Source organism: Oncorhynchus mykiss, chromosome 8 (genome assembly GCF_057628025.1).
Source record: "Oncorhynchus mykiss isolate SJ-2025 chromosome 8, ASM5762802v1, whole genome shotgun sequence".
NCBI lineage: Eukaryota > Metazoa > Chordata > Actinopteri > Salmoniformes > Salmonidae > Oncorhynchus > Oncorhynchus mykiss.
In genome coordinates, this window is record NC_143029.1 from 84,262,211 (window position 1) to 84,282,850 (window position 20,640).

The 20,640-nt window shown below is 42.8% G+C and overlaps 1 protein-coding gene across 2 annotated transcripts; it reads right to left on the bottom strand.

Annotated features, from left to right (window-relative positions):
• Positions 1-9,571: 9,571 nt before the first annotated feature.
• Positions 9,572-18,832, bottom strand: LOC118936326 (uncharacterized). Of its 2 annotated transcripts, none has more exons than XM_021614025.3 (5): positions 18,735-18,832; positions 16,870-17,172; positions 14,037-14,159; positions 10,359-10,402; positions 9,572-10,112 (listed from the first exon to the last, which is right to left on the bottom strand). In XM_021614025.3, exons 1-5 carry the CDS (start codon positions 18,787-18,789, stop codon positions 9,912-9,914), a joined length of 726 nt encoding a protein of 241 aa, XP_021469700.2. In that variant the 5' UTR covers positions 18,790-18,832; the 3' UTR covers positions 9,572-9,911. The 2 variants fall into 2 exon arrangements, with proteins under 2 accessions (XP_021469700.2, XP_021469699.2); XM_021614024.3 differs by having other exon boundaries at positions 14,037-14,162.
• Between the last annotated feature and the right edge of the window lie 1,808 nt (positions 18,833-20,640).

Consider the following 20,640-nt stretch of genomic DNA (forward strand, 5'->3'; position numbering starts at 1 on the left):
TATGGAAATGTGAAAGTAATGTAGTAGAATACAACACAATAGATCTGGTAAAAGATAATACAAAGAGAAAACCGTTATTTTGTATTTTTTTGTACCATCATCTTTGAAATGCAAGAGAAAGGCCATAATGTTTTATTAGTCCTTAGATTTTCAAGCTGATATAACTCAACTGTAATTAAGCCACTCAGGAAAATTCTATGTCGTCTTGGTAAGCAACTCCAGTGTATTTTTGGCCTTGTTTTGGGTTATTGTCCTGCTGAAAGGTGAATTTGTCTCCCAGTGTCTGATGGAAAGTAGACTGAACCAGGTTTTCCTCTAGGATTTTGGCTGCGCGTAGCTCTATTCCATTTATGTTTAAACAAACTCCCTAGTCCTTGCAGATGACAAGCATATCCACAACATGATGCAGTCACCACCATGCTTGAAAACATGAAGTGGTACTCAGTGTGTTGCATTTTCCCCAAACATAACGCTTTGCATCCAGGACAAAGGTAAACTGTTTCTATAAAAAATAATAACTTCATCTGATAAAACAGACCACCATAGTCCCTGTGCACAAGAAACAGAAGGGAACCTGCTTAAATGATTATCGACCCGTAGAACTCATGTCGGTAGTCACGAAGTGCTTTGAAAAGCTGGTCATGCTTCACATCAACACCATCATGCCGAGACCCACCTCAATTCGCGTACCACCCCAACAGATCCACAGAGGACGCAATCGCAATCACACTCCACACTGCCCATTCCCACCTGGACAAAAGGAACACCTATGTGAGAATGCTGTTCATTGACTACAGCTCAGTGTTCAACACCATAGTACCAACAAAGTTCATCACTAAGCTAAGGACCCTGAGACTAAACACCTCCCTCTGCAACTGGATCCTGGACTTCCTGATGGGCTGCCACCAGGTGGTGAGGGTAGGCAACAACACATCTGCCACCCTAATCCTCAACACTGGGGCGCCTCAGGGGTGTCTGCTTATTCCCCTCCTGTACTCCCTGTTCACATACGACTGTGTGGCCAAGCACGACTCCAACACCATCATTAAGTTTGCTGATCACCGACAACGATTATACAGCCTATAAGTGGGAGGTCAGAGACCTGGCAGTGTGTTGCCAGGACAACAACCTCTCCCTCAATGTGAGCAAGACAAAGGAGCTGATCGTGGACAATAGGAAAAGGAGGGCCGAAATGGCCCCCATTAACATTGGCAGGCCTGAAGTGGCAGGGGTCAAGAGATTCAAGGTCCTTGGTGTCTACATCACCACTGAACTATCTTGGTCCAAACACACCAAGACAGTTGTGAAGAGGGCACGACAACAACTTTCTCCCCTCAGGAGACTGACAAGATTTACCATGGGTCCCCAGCTTCACCTGGAATGTTTTTTCAACAGTCTTGAAGGAGTTCCCACATATGCTGAGCACTTGTTGGCTGCTTTTCCTTCACACTGTGGTCCAACTCATCCCAAACCATCTCAATTGGGTTGAGGTTGGGTGATTGTGGAGGGCAGGTCATCTGATGCAGCACTCTCCTTCTTGGTCAATTAGCCCTAACATAGCCTGGAGGTGTGTTTTGAGCCATTGTCCTGTTGAAAAACACGATAGTCCCACTAAGCGCAAACCAGATGGGTTGGTGTATCATTGCTGTGGTAGCCATGCTGGTTAAGTGTGCTTTGAATTCTAAATAAATCAAAGACAGTGTCACCAGCAAACCACCCGCACACCATCACACCTCCACCTCCATGCTTCACGGTGGGAATCACACATGCAGAGATCATTCATTCACCAACTATGCGTCTCACAAAGCTGTAGGAACCAAAAATCTTAAATCTTGGCTCATCAGACCAAAGGACCAATTTCCACCGGTCTAATGTCAATTGCTTGTGTTTCTTGGCCCAAGCAAGTCTCTTCTTCTTATTGGTGTCCTTTAGTAGTGGTTTCTTTGCAGCAATTCAACCATGAAGGCCAAATTCACTCAGTATCCTCTGAAACATTGATGTTGAGATGTGTCTGTTACTTGACCTCTGTGAAGCATTTATTTGGGTTGCAATCTGAGGTGCAATTAACTCTAATGATCTTTTCCTCTGCAGCAGAAGTAACTCTGGGTCTTTATTTCCTGTGGGGGTCCTCATGAGAGCCAGTTTCATCACAGCATTTGATCGTTTTTGCAACTGCACTTGAAGAAACGTTCAAAGTTCTTGAAATGTTCCACATTGACGGACCTTCATGTCTTAAAGTAATAATGGACTGCCGTTTCTCTTCGCTTATTTGAGCTGTTCTTGCCATCATATGGACTTGGTCTTTTACCAAATAGGGCTATCTTCTGTATACCACCCCTGCCTTGCAACTGATTGGCTCAAACACATTAAGAAGGAAAGAAATTATACAAATGTACTTTTAAGAAGGCACACCTGTTAATTGAAATGCATTCCAGGTGACTACCTCATGAAGCTGGTTGAGAGAATGCCAAGAGTGTTCAAAGCTGTCATCAAGCGCAAAGGATGGCTACTTTGAAGAATCTCAAATATAAAATATATTTTGATTTGTTTAACACTTTTTTGATTACTACATGATTCCATATGTGTTATTTCATAGTTTTGATGGCTTTACAAATATTCTACAATGTAGAAAATAGTCAAAATAAAGAAAACCCCTTGAATGAGTAGGTGTGTCCAAACTTTTGACTGGTACTGTATATATAAACAATACTTTTAAGAATGCTAATGTATTACCAACAACGGTGAAAAGCCGGAAGCAGAATGCCATGAACCGTTATTACCTGGAAATCATTTTATGATGTTGTGCAGGTATACTATTCATGAGCTCACCTTGACTGACAGCTTTTTGAAACACCCTTGTGAACAGAGCTGAGAGTTGATCAGAGAGGGGGGTACGAGAGGGGGGAGAGGGGTACGAGAGGGGTACGAGCAATGTAGGATGGGAAACTCATAATCAGTATTATGAGGTACGCTATCCTCGAGGGGTGAGAGGGGAACGAAGAAGGCGGCAGCTCGAAGATGAGGGAGCACTGGGAGAGAAAGGCCCGGCAGGTTCCAGAATCTCCGCCGTAGAGCTCCGGAGAAGGTAAGCGGGGTTCTTCGGACACTGGGGTAGGCTGGGAAGAAATGGCGCTGGTAGTGGGGTTGCTGAGAGTCTGGGGGATTACTGGTGTGGCCCCCTGCCTAGTAGGGAATTCCCGGAATTGCTCCAGCAATGTATCGAACGCCTGGTCATGGCATTCTGCCACGGTATGGAGTCCCTCTGTAAGGCATTGCAGTAACTCCTTGTGTCTTCCAATGGTGGCTCCTTGCTGGGAGACAGCATTGTGGAGTTGGTCTGTTTGCTGGGTCAGTAATGGCCAGTTCGTACTATCATGACTATGATATGACCCAGATGCAGACACAGGAGGTGGATAGTACAGTTATGTTTTTAAATAAAAAATAAATAAAAACTGTAAGCTTTATTTAACTAGGCAAGTCAGTTAAGAACAAATACTTATTTACAATGACGGCCTACCCCGGCCAAACTCGGACAACACTGCTCTATGGGACTCCCAATCATAGCAAGGTTATGATACAGCCTGGAATCAAACCAGGGTGTCTGTAGTGATCCTTCTAGCACTGAGATGCAGTGCCTTAGACCGCTGCGCCACTTGGGAGTTCTCAGATGATGTATTGTAAACACTGGGCAGGCAAAGGGCAGGTGGAGGACAGGCAGAGATTTGTAATCAGGTCAGAGTCAGGCAGGTAGGCTCGGGGTCAGGGTAGGCAGAATAGTCAAAACCGGGAAAACTAGGAAACAGAACTTGAAAAACAGGAAGATGGGAAAGCACGCTGGTAAGACCTGACAAGACAAGGTGAATTGCAACAGACAAACAGAGAACACAGGTATAAATGCACAGGGGATAATGGGGAAGATGGGCAACACCTGGAGGGGCGTGGAGACAAGCACAAAGACAGGTGAAACAGATCATGATGTGACACATTATAAATAGCAATATGTTCAGAATTGTTTGTGTTGATCAGACATTTATTTGATCATAGGCCAGCATAGCCAAAATGTTGATCAACATGATAAAAAAAATAAAAGCGACAGAACATTTTTATTAGAGCCATACGCCTAATATAGGAACCTGGTCACCCTACAATGTGCAGTACCCCATTGATTCGTCCAATTTGTAACACTCATCTCCCGTCTGAATGCTTGTAAAAAATAATACAAAGTAACAAAATGTCATGTCATATCACGTAGAAGTTAATGACCTAGGCTTTGGGAAATACAACCATCTACAGAGATTGATGGGGAGTGGAGTGGGAGAGGAGAGGGACCCATGTGCCCCGATTCAATTAAGCAGGCTTCAGTCACCCACTTGGCTTCAGTCATCCCCAAGATTTAAGCGGGAGACAAATCCAGCTATATACTCCTCCTTGTCAGGCCTCTCAGACTGGACAGAGGGGTCCTGGGAAGGACAGCTCGCACAGCTTCCCCACATATAGGAGGGGTCCTGGGAAGGACAGCTCGCACAGCTTCCCCACATATAGGAGGGGTCCTGTGAAGGACAGCTCGCACAGCTTCCCCACATATAGGAGGGGTCCTGGGAAGGACAGTTCGCACAGCTTCCCCACATATAGGAGGGGTCCTGGGAAGGACAGCTCGCACAGCTTCCCCACATATAGGAGGGGTCCTGGGAAGGACAGCTCGCACAGCTTCCCCACATATAGGAGGGGTCCTGGGAAGGACAGCTCGCACAGCTTCCCCACATATAGGAGGGGTCCTGGGAAGGACAGCTCGCACAGCTTCCCCACATATAGGAGGGGTCCTGGGAAGGACAGCTCGCACAGCTTCCCCACATATAGGAGGGGTCCTGGGAAGGACAGCTCGCACAGTTTCCCCACATATAGGACGGGTCCTGGGAAGGACAGCTCGCACAGCTTCCCCACATATAGGAGGGGTCCTGGGAAGGACAGCTCGCACAGCTTCCCCACATATAGGAGGGGTCCTGGGAAGGACAGCTCGCACAGCTTCCCCACATGTAGGTGCTGCATCAAGGGTGACCTCATTTAAGAGACAAAAGGAGTGTGGAGTGTGTTTTTCCGGCATGCTGTTAGTTTGCTAGCTAAAAGTCACAACACAGATACAAAGGGGCATCAGTATCGTTGTGCCACGTTCTGCTTGAGCTACAGTATCTTACGGTTTGCAAACAAAGCCGTATGACGCGCACATGTGGTTTTAAGGAGTTACATATTTAAATTAGTTGAGATTATAAGACGCTGCCATTGGTGTATAATATGTCCCGGCAATAAATTAAGTTGCATTATCCTGGAAGTAATGCCTGCTTCCTGATTCCAGAGTTACTGGAAGGGACCAGTAACTTTATGATCAACTTGTCGGTGTAAAAGCTGCAGTCATTTGACAATACTTGGGTCAACCTACTGGTTTCATTGAATTTGATGAAAATCATGATTTTCACTATTAGTGACCTTTAAATGTTACTGTACGTGGTGGTTCCAGGATGACAGCCAGTGAGGCAGCACAGAACAGCAGAAGAAGATAGAAGTGGTGGAGAAGCCATTGGGCCACGCAGGCCAGTCAACTGATACGGTTAGTTGTTGAGCTAGGTACTGGAACTAGTTACTGGAGTGTCATAGTACCAATACAGATTATGGCCCCTTAGGTGTAGGTTGAAGTTTCACTTAGGTACAGATCTAGGATCAGCTTCCCTGGCCCATTGAGAGAGAGGGAGGGGTGTCACAGACCATGTGATGCACTGTGGACCCTTTGAACCGATACTAGATAGGAACATTTCATACTCTTATGAACTTTAACATACTGTTATTCTATATTTATAATATTTCAGTATTACAGAAAATGCCTGATGGCTCAACTGTTTTTCTATTAATCTATTGCTTTTATTAAACCTTCTTCAATTCAATTCAAATTACTGAATTGGACTTTTCTGCTGTGGAAAAGCACATAGAGACAATTGTAGTTTAAAGTCAGTAACTCAGATGATGCCTTTTGCACCCTCATGAGGATGTGGTCGGCGACACTTTGCTTCTCGAATGTCCAACATCTTGAAACCTTGACTGCTGACATGCATAACATTTTGCCGCTGTATTAACAGTGGACTAATGAAAACCTTTTTGGAGTGGATATTTCCTGTAAAGCCTCCAGGTTTGATACATTATGAGGCTGTTGTAAATGCTTTGTAAGACGTGTCATGTCATGAGCATGTATGCCTCTCTTAAAATATATTATTACCTGACTCATGATGATGATCCTGATCCTGACTAATGAGCCTGACTAATCCATTTTGTGTCAGGTGACATTTTGATACATAGAATAAATAACTTATCACAAGACATTATAAAAATTCATACATGCTTTTAACAAGCTATAAAGCATTATATTGGCAGGCTTTTTAAGTAAAGTGAAAGACACATGAGTTCTATGAACCACACGAAGCCTGCTGGTGTTACTTCTGTCAGTGTGGTTTGAGCCAGAAAAATATTTTAATTGTAGCTTAACTCAACAGGAATCACAGATACAAGCAAAGATACTTTTTACACAGTATCCTCTTTTCTACCCTTTTATGGACAATGATTTGACTACCATCAGTGTTGAAAAAGTATCTAATTTGGGGGTTTGGATTGATGACCTGCATAACATGTTCTGGGGTGTTACGTTTCCCAGCAACAAAACCAATAAAAGACCACTCTAAAATGTGCAGTTTTGTCAGATAACACAATGCCACAAATGTCTCAGGTTTTGAGGGAGTGTGCAATTGGCATGCTGACTGCAGGAATGTCCACCAGAGCTGTTGCCAGAGAATTGAATGTTCATTTCTCTACCATAATTCGCCTCCAACGTCATTTTAGAGAATTTGGCAGTACGTCCAACCGGCCTCACAACCACAGACCCCATTTAACCACGCCAGACCAGGACCTCCACATCCGGCTTCTTCACCTGCGGGATTGTCTGAGACCAGCCACCCTGACAGCTAATGATACAGGAGTATTTCTGTCTGTAATAAAGCCCTTTTGTAGGGAAAAAATCATTCTGATTGGCTGGGCCTGGCTCTCCATTGGGTGGGCATATGCCATCTTATGCACACCCATGGCTGCACCCCTGTCCAGTCATGTGAAATCCATAGATTAATGCCTAATTAATTCGTTTCAATTGACTGATTTCCTCATATGAACTGTAACTCAGTAAAATCTTTGAAATCGTTTCAGGCTGCGTTTATATTTTTGTTCAGTATAAATAAATAGTAACCAGCGCGCTTCCTGTAGAACAATACATGTTACAATGATATTCAATTATGATAAATTAAATACTGGTATTTCAATGCACACCTCAAACTACTGTGCTAATGCTACGCTCGGTTGCAGCAGCTTTTCTATAATAAAACAACGCTAGTGGCAAATAGCAAACCCACAATGGGAACAATAAAATAACATGATATTCACAATAGCTCAGAAACGCTGCATTTTCCCGTAGCATCCCTACACAACTGGTGCTGTAGCCTCGAATGAAACGGCGGGAGAAGTTGGCAAACCCCAGGAAACGTTGTAGCTGCACCCTGGACGTCGGTTGGGACCCATTCACTTCTGCTTTCAACTTTTCAGGGTCCATCTGGACATTTCCTGTCGGTTGGGACCAATTCACTTCTGCTTTCAACTTTTCAGGGTCCATCTGGACATTTCCTGTCGGTTGGGACCAATTCACTTCTGCTTTCAACTTTTCAGGGTCCATCTGGACATTTCCTGTCGGTTGGGACCAATTCACTTCTGCTTTCAACTTTTCAGGGTCCATCTGGACATTTCCTTCCGTGATGACATATCCGAGAAAGGTGATTGTAGAACGGTGGAACTCGCACTTCTCCGCTTTCACAAATAACGGCTTCTCCAGGAGGAGCTGAAGGACTTGTTGAACATGGAAGACTTGTTCTTGGGCAGAACGGGAAAACACCAAGATGTCGTCGAGGTTTGCGAACACGAATCAATTTAACATGTCACGGAGCACATCGTTTACCAGGGCCTGGAAGACAGTGGTGAGTTGGTGAGTCCAAACAGCATAACCAGGTACTCATAATGTCCACTGGCAGTGTTGAAGGCTGTCTTCCACTCATCTCCTTCGCATATCCGAACCAGGTGGTATGCATTCCGAAGGTTCAGCTTGGAGAAGATGGTAGCCTCCTGGAGAGGTTCGAAAGCCGAGGAGAGGAGTGGTAGGGGGTTACGATTCTTGACCGTTAAGTAATTTAGACCCTGGTAGTCAATGCACGGACGCAGCGTCTTGTTCTTCTTTTCCACAAAGAAAAACCCTGCGCAGCAGGGGATGCAGGAGGACGGATGCTTCCAACAGCCAGAGAGTTCTCAATATACTCCATGGCCTTGGTCTCTGGGCCGGATAGGGACTATAGCCAACCACGAGGCAGTGTGGTGCCTGGGAGAAGGTCAATGGCACAATCGTAGGGACATTGCTGGGGAAGAGAAGTAGCCCGTGCCTTGCTTAAGACCTCCAGGATGTCATGGTACTCTGCGGGAACGGCAGAGAAATACGAGGCTTAACTTCAGCCCTGATGAGGACATCTCAGGGAAGGCTGCGCCACTTTGAGACAATGGGAATGACAGAACGGACTCCAACCCAGGCTGAACTCGTAGTCCAGTTAATAACGGGGTTGTGTTTTTGGAGCCAAGAAAATCCCAAAACAACAAGAACATGGGGGACTCAATGAGGAAAAGCTGTATAGCCTCACTGTGATTTCTTGAAACCCGCAGATTAACAGGAACAGTGCTGTGGGTAACACTTCCAATGGCTTAGCGTCCATGGGAACAGAGAGGAGTTGAGTGAGGATACATCATTCAGAAACTAGGGTAGCGTCCATAAAACTCTGATCCTCCCCGGAGTCAATGAACACCCGAAGAGACTTAGACTGGTCTCCCCACAGCAGTATCATAAAAAGGAGTGTGGATGATGGGAATTAGAGGATTCCCAGTTTTTCTCACCAGAGTACTTGTACCTACTAAAGAAATAGGTATCTTAACAGGGTAGGTGGCAATATAATGTCCCGCAGCCCCACAGTACCGATAACAGTTGGAACTCAGTCTATGGGAACGTTCCCTAGGCGATAGTCCAGCTCTGCCCAGTTGCATAGGCTTATGAGTAACCGACTCACTCGTCGCCGATGATTCTCGAGGGAACTCGGGTGGCTTCGGCTCCTCTCGGAAGTACACACTTCAGGGACCTCTGGATTCCTTCGGAGGTGAGCAAGCAGCAGTGGATGAATTAATGTTCCTGAGACCCGACCTCCTCTCACTCCGACGTTGTCGTAGACGCCCAACAATCCTAATCGTAAGGGCGATGAGGGAATCGAGGTCCAATGGTAACCCCTGCGCTGCAAACTCGTCTTTTATTTCCCCCGAAGGAAGGTATTGAAAAGAGCCTCCGGATTACAGGCACTCTCCGCGGCCAATGTGTGACTGGCTTGCCCCACCACCAGCACTGAGCTAGGCTGAAACACCTGCATTTTGGAGCTCCATTACTCAAGAAAACAAAAAAGAGACCATGTTTGTAAGCAGCTTTATTACCTCAATGATATATATATATTTTTTACATTGTTTGCAAACTGATATGTGACACGTATTAATGCCAAAATAACATGCAAAACAGGCAAGCCCATTGCTAAAAATGTTGGGCTCAAAACACCTGCCCTGAATGACGGGTCACCACTGCATCTAGGCACCATTTGAAGATAATTTCCGATTTAGCTAGCATGTGCAGCATTTATTGTGCAAGCTGTCTCAGCGAATGCAGGAACATTGGCTTTAAAAGATGCTTAGCCAACAAAGGGCAATCTAATAAAATCTGAGTTAATCCCAGCCTAGAATAATTTTAAAATTCATTATTATTGTTGTCTAGTCTTTTCCCCCACCACAGCATATAAACTCTCAGGCATGGAGGTCATGGTGGCCATGGGGAGGTCCACAGGCAAAGGCTGGTGGTTAACAGGCTGGGGTTGGGGTAGTCCCACCATACTGTAGATGGAGGGTGATGCTGGACCTGGAGATTCCTGCTCTTCACCACCTATTTGACTGTTACCTGGAGTCTGGAGAATAAAAACATACAGTAACATTTTCACTGTGAATTTATGAACGGTGACCCGGGTACAAAACAAGGTAATTAATTACCTCAAATCAATAAATGTAATATTTCTCAGTGGCTGTTCAATGCGAAAAAATGTAAGCATTAAATTAACTTAAATGAAATAACTTTATCTTTAATTAAGAATGTATACATTTTCCAATGACATTTTAGTTTTTTAAATGACAGTAGCCGAGGTACAGTATCTTACCCTGACTGTAGCATACTCTGTGTTTATCATTTCCTCTTTGTCACCTATAATTTAACAACATAAAAATACAATAAATATTTAAAAGTAAGATGTTCAGAGACGCTACATATACAGTGCCTTGCGAAAGTATTCGGCCCCCTTGAACTTTGCGACCTTTTGCCACATTTCAGGCTTCAAACATAAAGATATAAAACTGTATTTTTTTGTGAAGAATCAACAACAAGTGGGACACAATCATGAAGTGGAACGACATTTATTGGATATTTCAAACTTTTTTAACAAATCAAAAACTGAAAAATTGGGCGTGCAAAATTATTCAGCCCCCTTAAGTTAATACTTTGTAGCGCCACCTTTTGCTGCGATTACAGCTGTAAGTCGCTTGGGGTATGTCTCTATCAGTTTTGCACATCGAGAGACTGAATTTTTTTCCCATTCCTCCTTGCAAAACAGCTCGAGCTCAGTGAGATTGGATGGAGAGCATTTGTGAACAGCAGTTTTCAGTTCTTTCCACAGATTCTCGATTGGATTCAGGTCTGGACTTTGACTTGGCCATTCTAACACCTGGATATGTTTATTTTTGAACCATTCCATTGTAGATTTTGCTTTATGTTTTGGATCATTGTCTTGTTGGAAGACAAATCTCCGTCCCAGTCTCAGGTCTTTTGCAGACTCCATCAGGTTTTCTTCCAGAATGGTCCTGTATTTGGCTCCATCCATCTTCCCATCAATTTCCTGTCCCTGCTGAAGAACTTCTTCCCTGTCCCTGCTGAAGAAAAGCAGGCCCAAACCATGATGCTGCCACCACCATGTTTGACAGTGGGGATGGTGTGTTCAGAGTGATGAGCTGTGTTGCTTTTACGCCAAACAAAACGTTTTACATTGTTGCCAAAAAGTTCAATTTTGGTTTCATCTGACCAGAGTTCTTCCACATGTTTGGTGTGTCTCCCAGGTGGCTTGTGGCAAACTTTAAACAACACTTTTTGTGGATATCTTTAAGAAATGGCTTTCTTCTTGCCACTCTTCCATAAAGGCCAGAGTTGTGCAATATACGACTAATTGTTGTCCTATGGACAGAGTCTCCCACCTCAGCTGTAGATCTCTGCAGTTCATCCAGAGTGATCATGGGCCTCTTGGCTGCATCTCTGATCAGTCTTCTCCTTGTATGAGCTGAAAGTTTAGAGGGACGGCCAGGTCTTGGTAGATTTGCAGTGGTCTGATACTCCTTCCATTTCAATATTATCGCTTGCACAGTGCTCCTTGGGATGTTTAAAGCTTGGGAAATCTTTTTGTATCCAAATCCGGCTTTAAACTTCTTCACAACAGTATCTCGGACCTGCCTGGTGTGTTCCTTGTTCTTCATGATGCTCTCTGCGCTTTTAACGGACCTCTGAGACTATCACAGTGCAGGTGCATTTATACGGAGACTTGATTACACACAGGTGGATTGTCATCATTAGTCATTTAGGTCAACATTGGATCATTCAGAGATCCTCACTGAACTTCTGGAGAGAGTTTGCTGCACTGAAAGTAAAGGGGCTGAATAATTTTGCACGCCCAATTTTTCAGTTTTTGCTTTGTTAAAAAAGTTTGAAATATCCAATAAATGTCGTTCCACTTCATGATTGTGTCCCACTTGTTGTTGATTCTTCACAAAAAAATACAGTTTTATATCTTTATGTTTGAAGCCTGAAATGTGGCAAAAGGTCGCAAAGTTCAAGGGGGCCGAATACTTTCGCAAGGCACTGTATATATATGAACTGTTTAATATACACCACATTGTAACGGTATCTGGACACCCCTTCAAATGAGTGAATTCGGCTATTTCTGCCACACCCATTGCTGATAGGTGTATAAAATCGAGCACACAGTTGTGCAACCTCTATAGACAAACAATGGCAGTAAAATGGCCTTACTGAACAGGTCAATGACTTTCAACGTGGCAACATCATAGGATGCCACCTTTCCAACCAGTCAGTTAGGCAAATTTCTGCACTGCTAGAGCTGCCCCGGTCCACTGTAAGTGCTGTTATTGTGAAGTGGAAATGTCTAGGAGCAACAACGGCTCAGCCACGAAGTGGAAGGCCGCACAAGCCCACAGAACAGGACCTCAGCTGAAAAAATAATTTGTCCTCGGTTGTAACACTTCTGAGTTACAAACTGCCTCGAAGCAACGCCGACACAAGAACTGTTCATCGGGAACTTCATGATATGGGTTTCTATGGCCGAGCAGCCACACTCAAGCCTAAGATTGGAGTGGTGTAAAGCTCGCCACCATTGGACTCTGTAGTAGACGAAACTCGTTCTCTGGAGTGATGAATCACGCTTCACCATCTGGCAGTCCGACAGATGAATCTGTTTGGCCGATGCCCGAACACTACCTGCCAGTATGCATAGTACCAACTGTAAAGTTTGGTGTAGGAGGAATAATGGTCTGGAGCTGTTTTTCATGGTTCGGGCTAGACCCCTTAGTTCCAGTGAAATCTTAACGCGGAGTGGAGGCTGTTATAGCAGCAAAGGAGGGGACCACCTCCATATTAATGCCCATAATTTTGGAATGAGATGTTCGACGAGCAGCTGTACACATACTTTTGGCCAATGTAGTGTATATATACAGTACCAGTCAAAAGTTTGGACACACCTACTCATTCAAGGGCTTTTCTTTATTTTTACTATTTTCTACATTGAGAATGCAGAAAGTGTGAAAGCTGTCACTAAGGAAAAAGTTGGCTACTTTGAAGAATCTCAAATATAAAATATTTGTTTAACCATTTTTTGGTTACTACATGATTCCATATGTGTTATTTCATCATTTGGATGTCTTCACTAATATTCTACAATGTATAAAATAGTAAAAATTAAGAAAAACCCTTAAATGAGTAGGTGTGTCCAAACTTTGACTGGTACTGTATATACACTACCGTTCAAAAGTTTGGGGTCACTTAGAAATGTCCTTGTTTTTGAAAGAAAAGCACATTTTTTGTCCATTAAAATACCATCTAATTGATCAGAAATACAGTGTAGACATTGTTAATGTTGTAAATGACTACTGTAGCTGGAAACGGCAGATTCTTTTGAGTTCCTCTGTCCAGTGTCTGTGTTCTTTTGCCCATTTTAATATTTTATCTTTATTGGCCAGACTGAGATATGGCTTTTCCTTTGCAACTCTGCCTAGAAGACCAGCATCCCGGAGTCGCCTCTTCACTGTTAAGACTGGTGTTTTGCGGGTACTATTTAATGAAGCAGCCATTTGAGGACTTGTGAGGTGTCTGTTTCTCAAACTAAACACTAATATACTTGTCCTCTTTCTCACAACGTGCCATTGGAACACAGGAGCGATGGTTGCTGATAATGGGCCTCTGTACACCTCTGTAGATACTCCATTAAAAATTAGCCGTTTCCAGCTACTAGTCATTTACAACATTAACAATGTATTTCTAATCAATTTTATGTTATTTTAATGGGGAAAAAAATTGCCTTTCTTTCAAAAACCAGGACATTTCTCTGTGACCCCAAACTTTTGAACGGTGGTGTATGTGTACTGTATATACTGTATATGTATGCATGTATTTGTATGTGTAAATGCATATCGATGTGTGTGTATATAATCTATACAAAATTGACATTTAATCACATCCTGTTATCACCAGTATTCACAATAGTTATTGATCCTGAGCTTACCTTCATTTATCTTTCGCCAAAGAACAATGCTAATCAGGACGAATAATCCAACTATGATGAGGACACCGACAGGTATCCAGACTTTGACAGAGTTGTCGTCCACTTCCTCCCACGATAGTTCCTCTGCTTCCTCCCACAAAATATAAAAATCAGCAAAGCATATATTTTTTATTTCACCTTTTTTTAACCAGGTAGACCAGTTGAGAACAAGTTCTAATTTACAACTGCAACCTGGCCAAGATAAAGCAAAGCAGTGCAGCACAAACAACAACACAGATTTACACATGGATTAAACAAACATACAGTTTGTAGCCTGGTTCCACTCTAGGTTTCGGCCTTTCTAGGGAGTTTTTCCTAGCAACCGTGCTTCTACACCTGCATTGCTTGCTGTTTGGGGTTTTAGGCTGGCTTTCTGTACAGCACTTTGAGATATCAGCTGATGTAAGAAGGGCTATATAAATAAATGTGATTTGATACCGTCAATAACACAATAGAAAAGTCTATGTACAGTGTGTGCAAATGAGGTAAGATACGGGAGGGAGATAATAATTACAATTGAGCAATTACAACACTGGAGTGATAAATGTGCAAAAGATGAATGTGCAAGTAGAGATACTGGGGTGCAAAGGAGCAAAAAAATAACAGTATGGGGATGAGATAGTTGGATGGGCTATGTACAGGTGCAGTGATATGTGAGCTGCTCTGACAGCTGGTGCTTAAAGTTAGAGAGGGAGATGTGTGTCTCCAGCTTCAGTGATTTTTACAATTGGTTCCAGTCATTGGCAGCAGAGAATTGGAAGGAAAGGCGGCCAAAGTAGGAATTGGCTTTGGGGGTGACCAGTGAAATATACCTGCTGGAGCGCGTGGTACGTGTGGGTGCTGCTATGGTGACCAGTGAGCTGAAATAAGGCGGGGCTTTACCTAGCAAAGACTTATAGAGAATCTGGAGCCAGTGGGTTTGGCGACGAATATGAAGCGAAGGCCAGCCAACGAGAGCATACAGGTCGAGGTGGTGAGTAGTATATAGGGTTTTGGTGACAAAACGGATGGCACTGTGATAGACTGCATCCAATTTGCTGAGTAGAGTGTTGGAGGCTATTTTGTAAATGACATCGCCGAAGTCAAGGATCGGTAGGATAGTCAGTTTTACGAGGGTATGTTTGGCAGCATGAGTGAAGGATGCTTTGTTGTGAAATAGGAAGCCAATTCTAGATTTAATTTTGGATTGGAGATGCTTAACGTGAGTCTGGAAGGAGAGTTTACAATCTAATCAAACACCTAGGTATTTGTAGTTGTCCACATATTAGTCAGAACCGTCCAGAGTAGTGATGCTGGATGGGCGGGCAGGTGCAGGCAGTGATTGGTTGAAGAGGATGCATTTAGTTTAACTTGCATTTAAGAGCAGTTGGAGGCTATGGAAGGAGAGTTGTATGGCATTGAAGCTCATCTAGCGGTTAGTTAACAGTGTCCAAAGAAGGGCCAGAAGTATACAGAATGGTGTCGTCTGCGTAGAGATGGATCAGAGAATCACCAGCAGCAAGAGCGACATCATTGATGAATAGAGAAAAGAGTCGGCCTGAGAACTGAACCCTGTGGCACCCCCATAGAGACTGCCAGAGGTCCGGACAACAGGCCCTCCGATTTGACACACTGAACTCTGAGAAGTAGTTGATGAACCAGGCGAGGCAGTCATTTGACTGCCGATAAGAATGTGGTGACGGGTGCACAGTATTGTCTCTTATCGATGGCGGTTATGATCTTGTTTAGGACCTTGAGTGTGGCTGAGTTGCACCCATGACCAGCTCGGAAACTAGATTGCATGGTGGAGAAAGTACGGTGGGATTCGAAATGGTTGGTGATCTGTTTGTTAACTTGGCTTTCGAAGACCTTAGAATGGCAGGGTAGGATAGATAGGTCTGTAGCAGTGTGGGTCTGTAGCAGTGTGGGTCTAGAGTGTCTCCCCCTTTGAAGAGGGGGATGACCGTGGCAGCTTTCCAATCTTTGGGGATCTCAGACGATATGAGAGGTTGAACAGGCTAGAAATAGGGGTTGCAACAATTGCAGCGGATAATTTTAGAATGGGTTCAGATTGTCTAGCCCGGCTGATTCGTAGGGGTCCAGATTTTGCAGCTTTTTCAGAACATCGGCTATCTGGATTTGGGTGAAGGAGAAATGGGGAGGCTTGGGAAAGTTTCTGTGGGGGGGGTACAGGGCTGTTGACCAGGGTAGGTGTAGCCAGGTGGAAAGCATGGCCAGCCGTAAAAAAATGCTTATTGAAATTCTCAATTATAGTGGATTTATCGGCTGTGACATTGTTTCCGAGCCTCAGTGCAGTGGGCAGCTGGGAGGAGGTGCTCTTATTCTCCATGGACCTTATCGTGTTCCAGAACTTTTGAGAGTTTGTGCTACAGGATGCAAATTTGTTAGAAAATTATATCCTTTGCTTTCCTAACTGCCTGTGTATATTGGTTCCTAAGTTCCCTGAAAAGTTGCATATTGCTGGTGCTATTCGATGCTAATGCAGTACACCAAAGGATGTTTTTGTGCTGGTCAAGGGCAGTCAGGTCTGGAGTGGAGTTTTCAATGACATGTAGTCTAGTTTATTGTGTGTGCATGTACAGGTGTCATTGTTGGTGGAGTCAGAGTTCACTGTCAGGACTGGAGGCACAACTCACTGAAAACATATCAAAACCATTTATTGTTAGTTTATTAACCTGAGTACATGAGCTAGAGTCCCAATGAATATGCATTTAACCTGTACACCATGTTTAGCTCTATTGATTGATACTGTAACTGTCACTATATAATAAAATAGAAAAACTGTCAAACATACCTTGGACTTTTATCAAGTATTTAGCTACGTTGCTGTCATTGTTACCAGTCACTACTGCATCATAAAGTCCACTGTCTCCTTCCTGGAGGTTCTTCAGTAGCAGAGAGAAGTCTCCCTCACTAAATTCAGCCCTACCTCGGTACCTTTCAAAGGTAACTTTTGGTGGGTACTTTACAACATTGACTGATCTGTTAAACTTCCAAAATAGCACATCAACATCTTCTTTCAGTTGAACATTTGTCTGGACATTCAGGCGAACATCCTGTCCCTTCAGCACAAACACAGAGGTCTCAGCACTGGGCTCTGAAATAAACACACAGAATACGTCATGTAAAAAAAGATGAAAAAGCCCATCAAACAATGTGACAAATACAGCAGTAGGATATGAATTTAGCAACGCAACCTCCTAAAGGAATATGTGCACATTTTTAGTTTTTGCAAATAGCCAAACTGGCTGACACATCGTAATGACCCAATTTGCAGGCTTTGTAGTTTGGGCTAGAATTTCTCTATACACCCTATTTGCTAAACGGTTTAAATATTAACCCATTAAAAAGATCAGCTGCCTTTAGATCAACAGAGTCACAACCTTTGTTACAAGTCATACAGAAGTACTTTTGCAATAAAGAACTGGGATATGATACACACTATCAACTGTTCAGTTGGGGAGGCAGGTTGGGCCAATAACCAAAATGTTGCTGGATCGAATCCCTGAGCTGACAAGGTAAAAATCTGTCGTTCTGCCCCTGAACAAGGCAGTTCACCCACTGTTCCTTGGTAGGCTGTCATTGTAAATGAGAATCCAATCTTAACTCACTTGCCTAACTCACTTGCCTAGTTAAATAAAGGTTAAATAAAAATGAAGTTCAGTTTCAGAAACCGTTCAGTAAAAGCAACTTGATGAAGTATAACTCCAGGAAGTACAACCTAATCTGCCTAAAAGCATAGATAACTTGGATGCTCAAGAGAGGGGGTCTTTTTCAGCCCACATATTTGTGGTTGGCTGACAGACATGTCTAAAAACAGCTGAGCATTGCATTTCCGGGAGCGAGAAGTTCCATGCTACAAATGGGGTAGTTTCCCGTCACTGACTTTACTGTAATGACACTGAACTTGTTCTTACAATAGTACAGTATACTATCACAACCAAACATTGTTGTATTACAAAACATATTTAAAACCAGTATTTTTTTTTTTTATGTGCCCTACAGTTAATTACATACTGTACTTTCAATTTAAAAGTCTATCAATTACTTGGATGTTGTAAAAATCAACATCTCATGACTTAACTTTAGTACTTCATCTAAGTTCCTGTGTCACCTACTGGCTAGACATCCAGTACACCGGCTAGACATCCAGTACACCGGCTAGACATCCAGTACACCGGCTAGACATCCAGTACACCGGCTAGACATCCAGTACACCGGCTAGACATCCAGTACACCAATACACTAATAAAATGGTCACCCAGACTATTTACATTTGTTTTTACACTGCTGCTACTCGCTGTTTATTATCTATGCATAGTCACTTTACAAATTACCTCGACTACCCTGTACACTTGTTATGTACATTTCTTGTGTTACTTTTTGATTGTTTGGATTTTTTGCTTTTTATTAAGTAAATATTTGATTAAATCTATTTATTGAACTGCATTGTTGGTTAAGGGCTTGTAAGTAAGCATTTCACGGTAAGATCTACACCTGTTGTATTCGGCGCATGTGACATACAATTTGATTTGGACTGGTTATAAGCAGAGTAATCAATACAAATTATACTGCCTGTTACTTACTAACCAGATTATATACACATGTCTAATCAATATATTAAATATCACTATACAGATGTTTTAGAATTGTTTTTACCTGAATGATGGAGGAGAGTTAGTAGAATAGAGAGGGTGAAACGCACAGTCGCCATACTTTGACAAATGACTAAACCTAAATGAGGAAGTATTGTCACATAGGCCAAGACTTCCTTACTCTAGTAGGTTTTTATACCCATAAACCACAAATTTCACACGAAACATTGTTTACAATTCTAATGTTACATGGCATGTGAAATAACTTCATAACCTGTTTCCAATACATTTGAAATGTATTTAGGAACTTTATTTAACCAGGAAGGGCTCATTGAGATATAAAATCTCTTTTTCAAGAGCGTCCTGGCCGAGATAGGCAGCACCAAGTCATTACAAAAATTAGACACACATGAAAAACTACAAGTAATCTAGTAAAAACCATTGAATTCACAAGAGTATAACAAAATCATAAAACAGCTAATTAAAAACATTGACAGGTCAGGGAATCAGCCTCAAAATCCTTCAATGATTTAAAAACACCAATCGGGACAAGTTCTTCCAGTTTAAAAGTATTTTGTAAGGTGTTCCAAGACGATGGGGCAGAGTACATAAAAGCCCTTTTTACCAAATTCAGTTCAGACATTTGGAACAGTTAGCAGGATGAAGTCCAGCGAGCGAACGAAGAGAGCACCCACCACATTTCTGAACAATAAAAATACCCCCCAAAAAAGGTAGTAAACCCAAAATGGCTTTGTAAATAAAAGTATACCAGCGCCGGAGCCTACGAGTGACAAGAGAAGGCCAGCCAACCCTGGTATACAAAATGCAGTGGTGCATAAGGGTTTTGCAGTTTAAAATAGTGAAAAGTAAGTGAGAACAAAATAACCACAGACAACTAAATTACCGTCAAACACATGGTTTATTAGAAAACACACGGTAATAATGGGGGGGGAGCAGGAAAAGGGGCTGAGCTGGACCCAAGGAAAGAAATAATAAGTATTCAAAAACACCCCTAAACTAGACTAGCCTATTTCAACAACAGCTAACTAACCAAAAATACAGTGGGTGGTGCACCCAGTTCTAACTAGTGTTTTTAACAAAGTTTACCTACGGGTAGTGTATGCCCATGGGCGACTTGTCTTGGTTCCCCCTTTTCCCCACCAGCAAACAAACACCATAACCAAAAACAATACTCACAGGTGAGGACAAAGTGATATGGAGGCGCTCAAACAAAAGAGAGCTCAATACATACGAGATAAAGACATAGTAGGCACACGTGAACCATAGAGCTCTACAGACATATGGCATTTACAGAGAGTGAGCTCTAGAGAAAACTGACAGGGTTTTTAAACCAAGGGAAAGGAACTGTGATTGGGTAGAAAACAGGAGGAGGTGTGTTTTCTGATTGATGATTGATTGGTGACTGATTGGGGAGTGATGATTGCCACCTGTGGCAGGGGAGAAGGAGAGAAAAGAAATACACACACACACACACAGGATACACACAGGATACTTGTATCCGTAACAGTAAATAACAGTATCATTAGCATAAAAATGAAGTTGTGCATTTTGGACATTTTTGTCTAAATCATTTATATAAATAATGAATAAGAGAGGACCAAGTACGGAGCCTTGGGGCACACCATTAAAGACGGACAATTTAACAGACATAAGCCCATCAAATTGAGTGCACTGAGTTCTATCAGACAGATAGTTAGTAAACCATGCAACTGCATGCTCCGAAAGACCAACACTCGACAATCTCTGCCTTAGTATAGCATGATCAACTGTTTCAAAAGTGCTGTTTTTTTGTCAAGGGCTTCAGTGATATCATTTAAAACCTTCATGGCTGCTGTAATTATGTTATGCTTCTTTCTGAAGCCTGATTGGTACATTGATCAAATAGAGTTAGTAAATAAAAACTATTTTAGCTGTTCACTTACAAGGGTTTCAAGTATTTTCACCAGGTG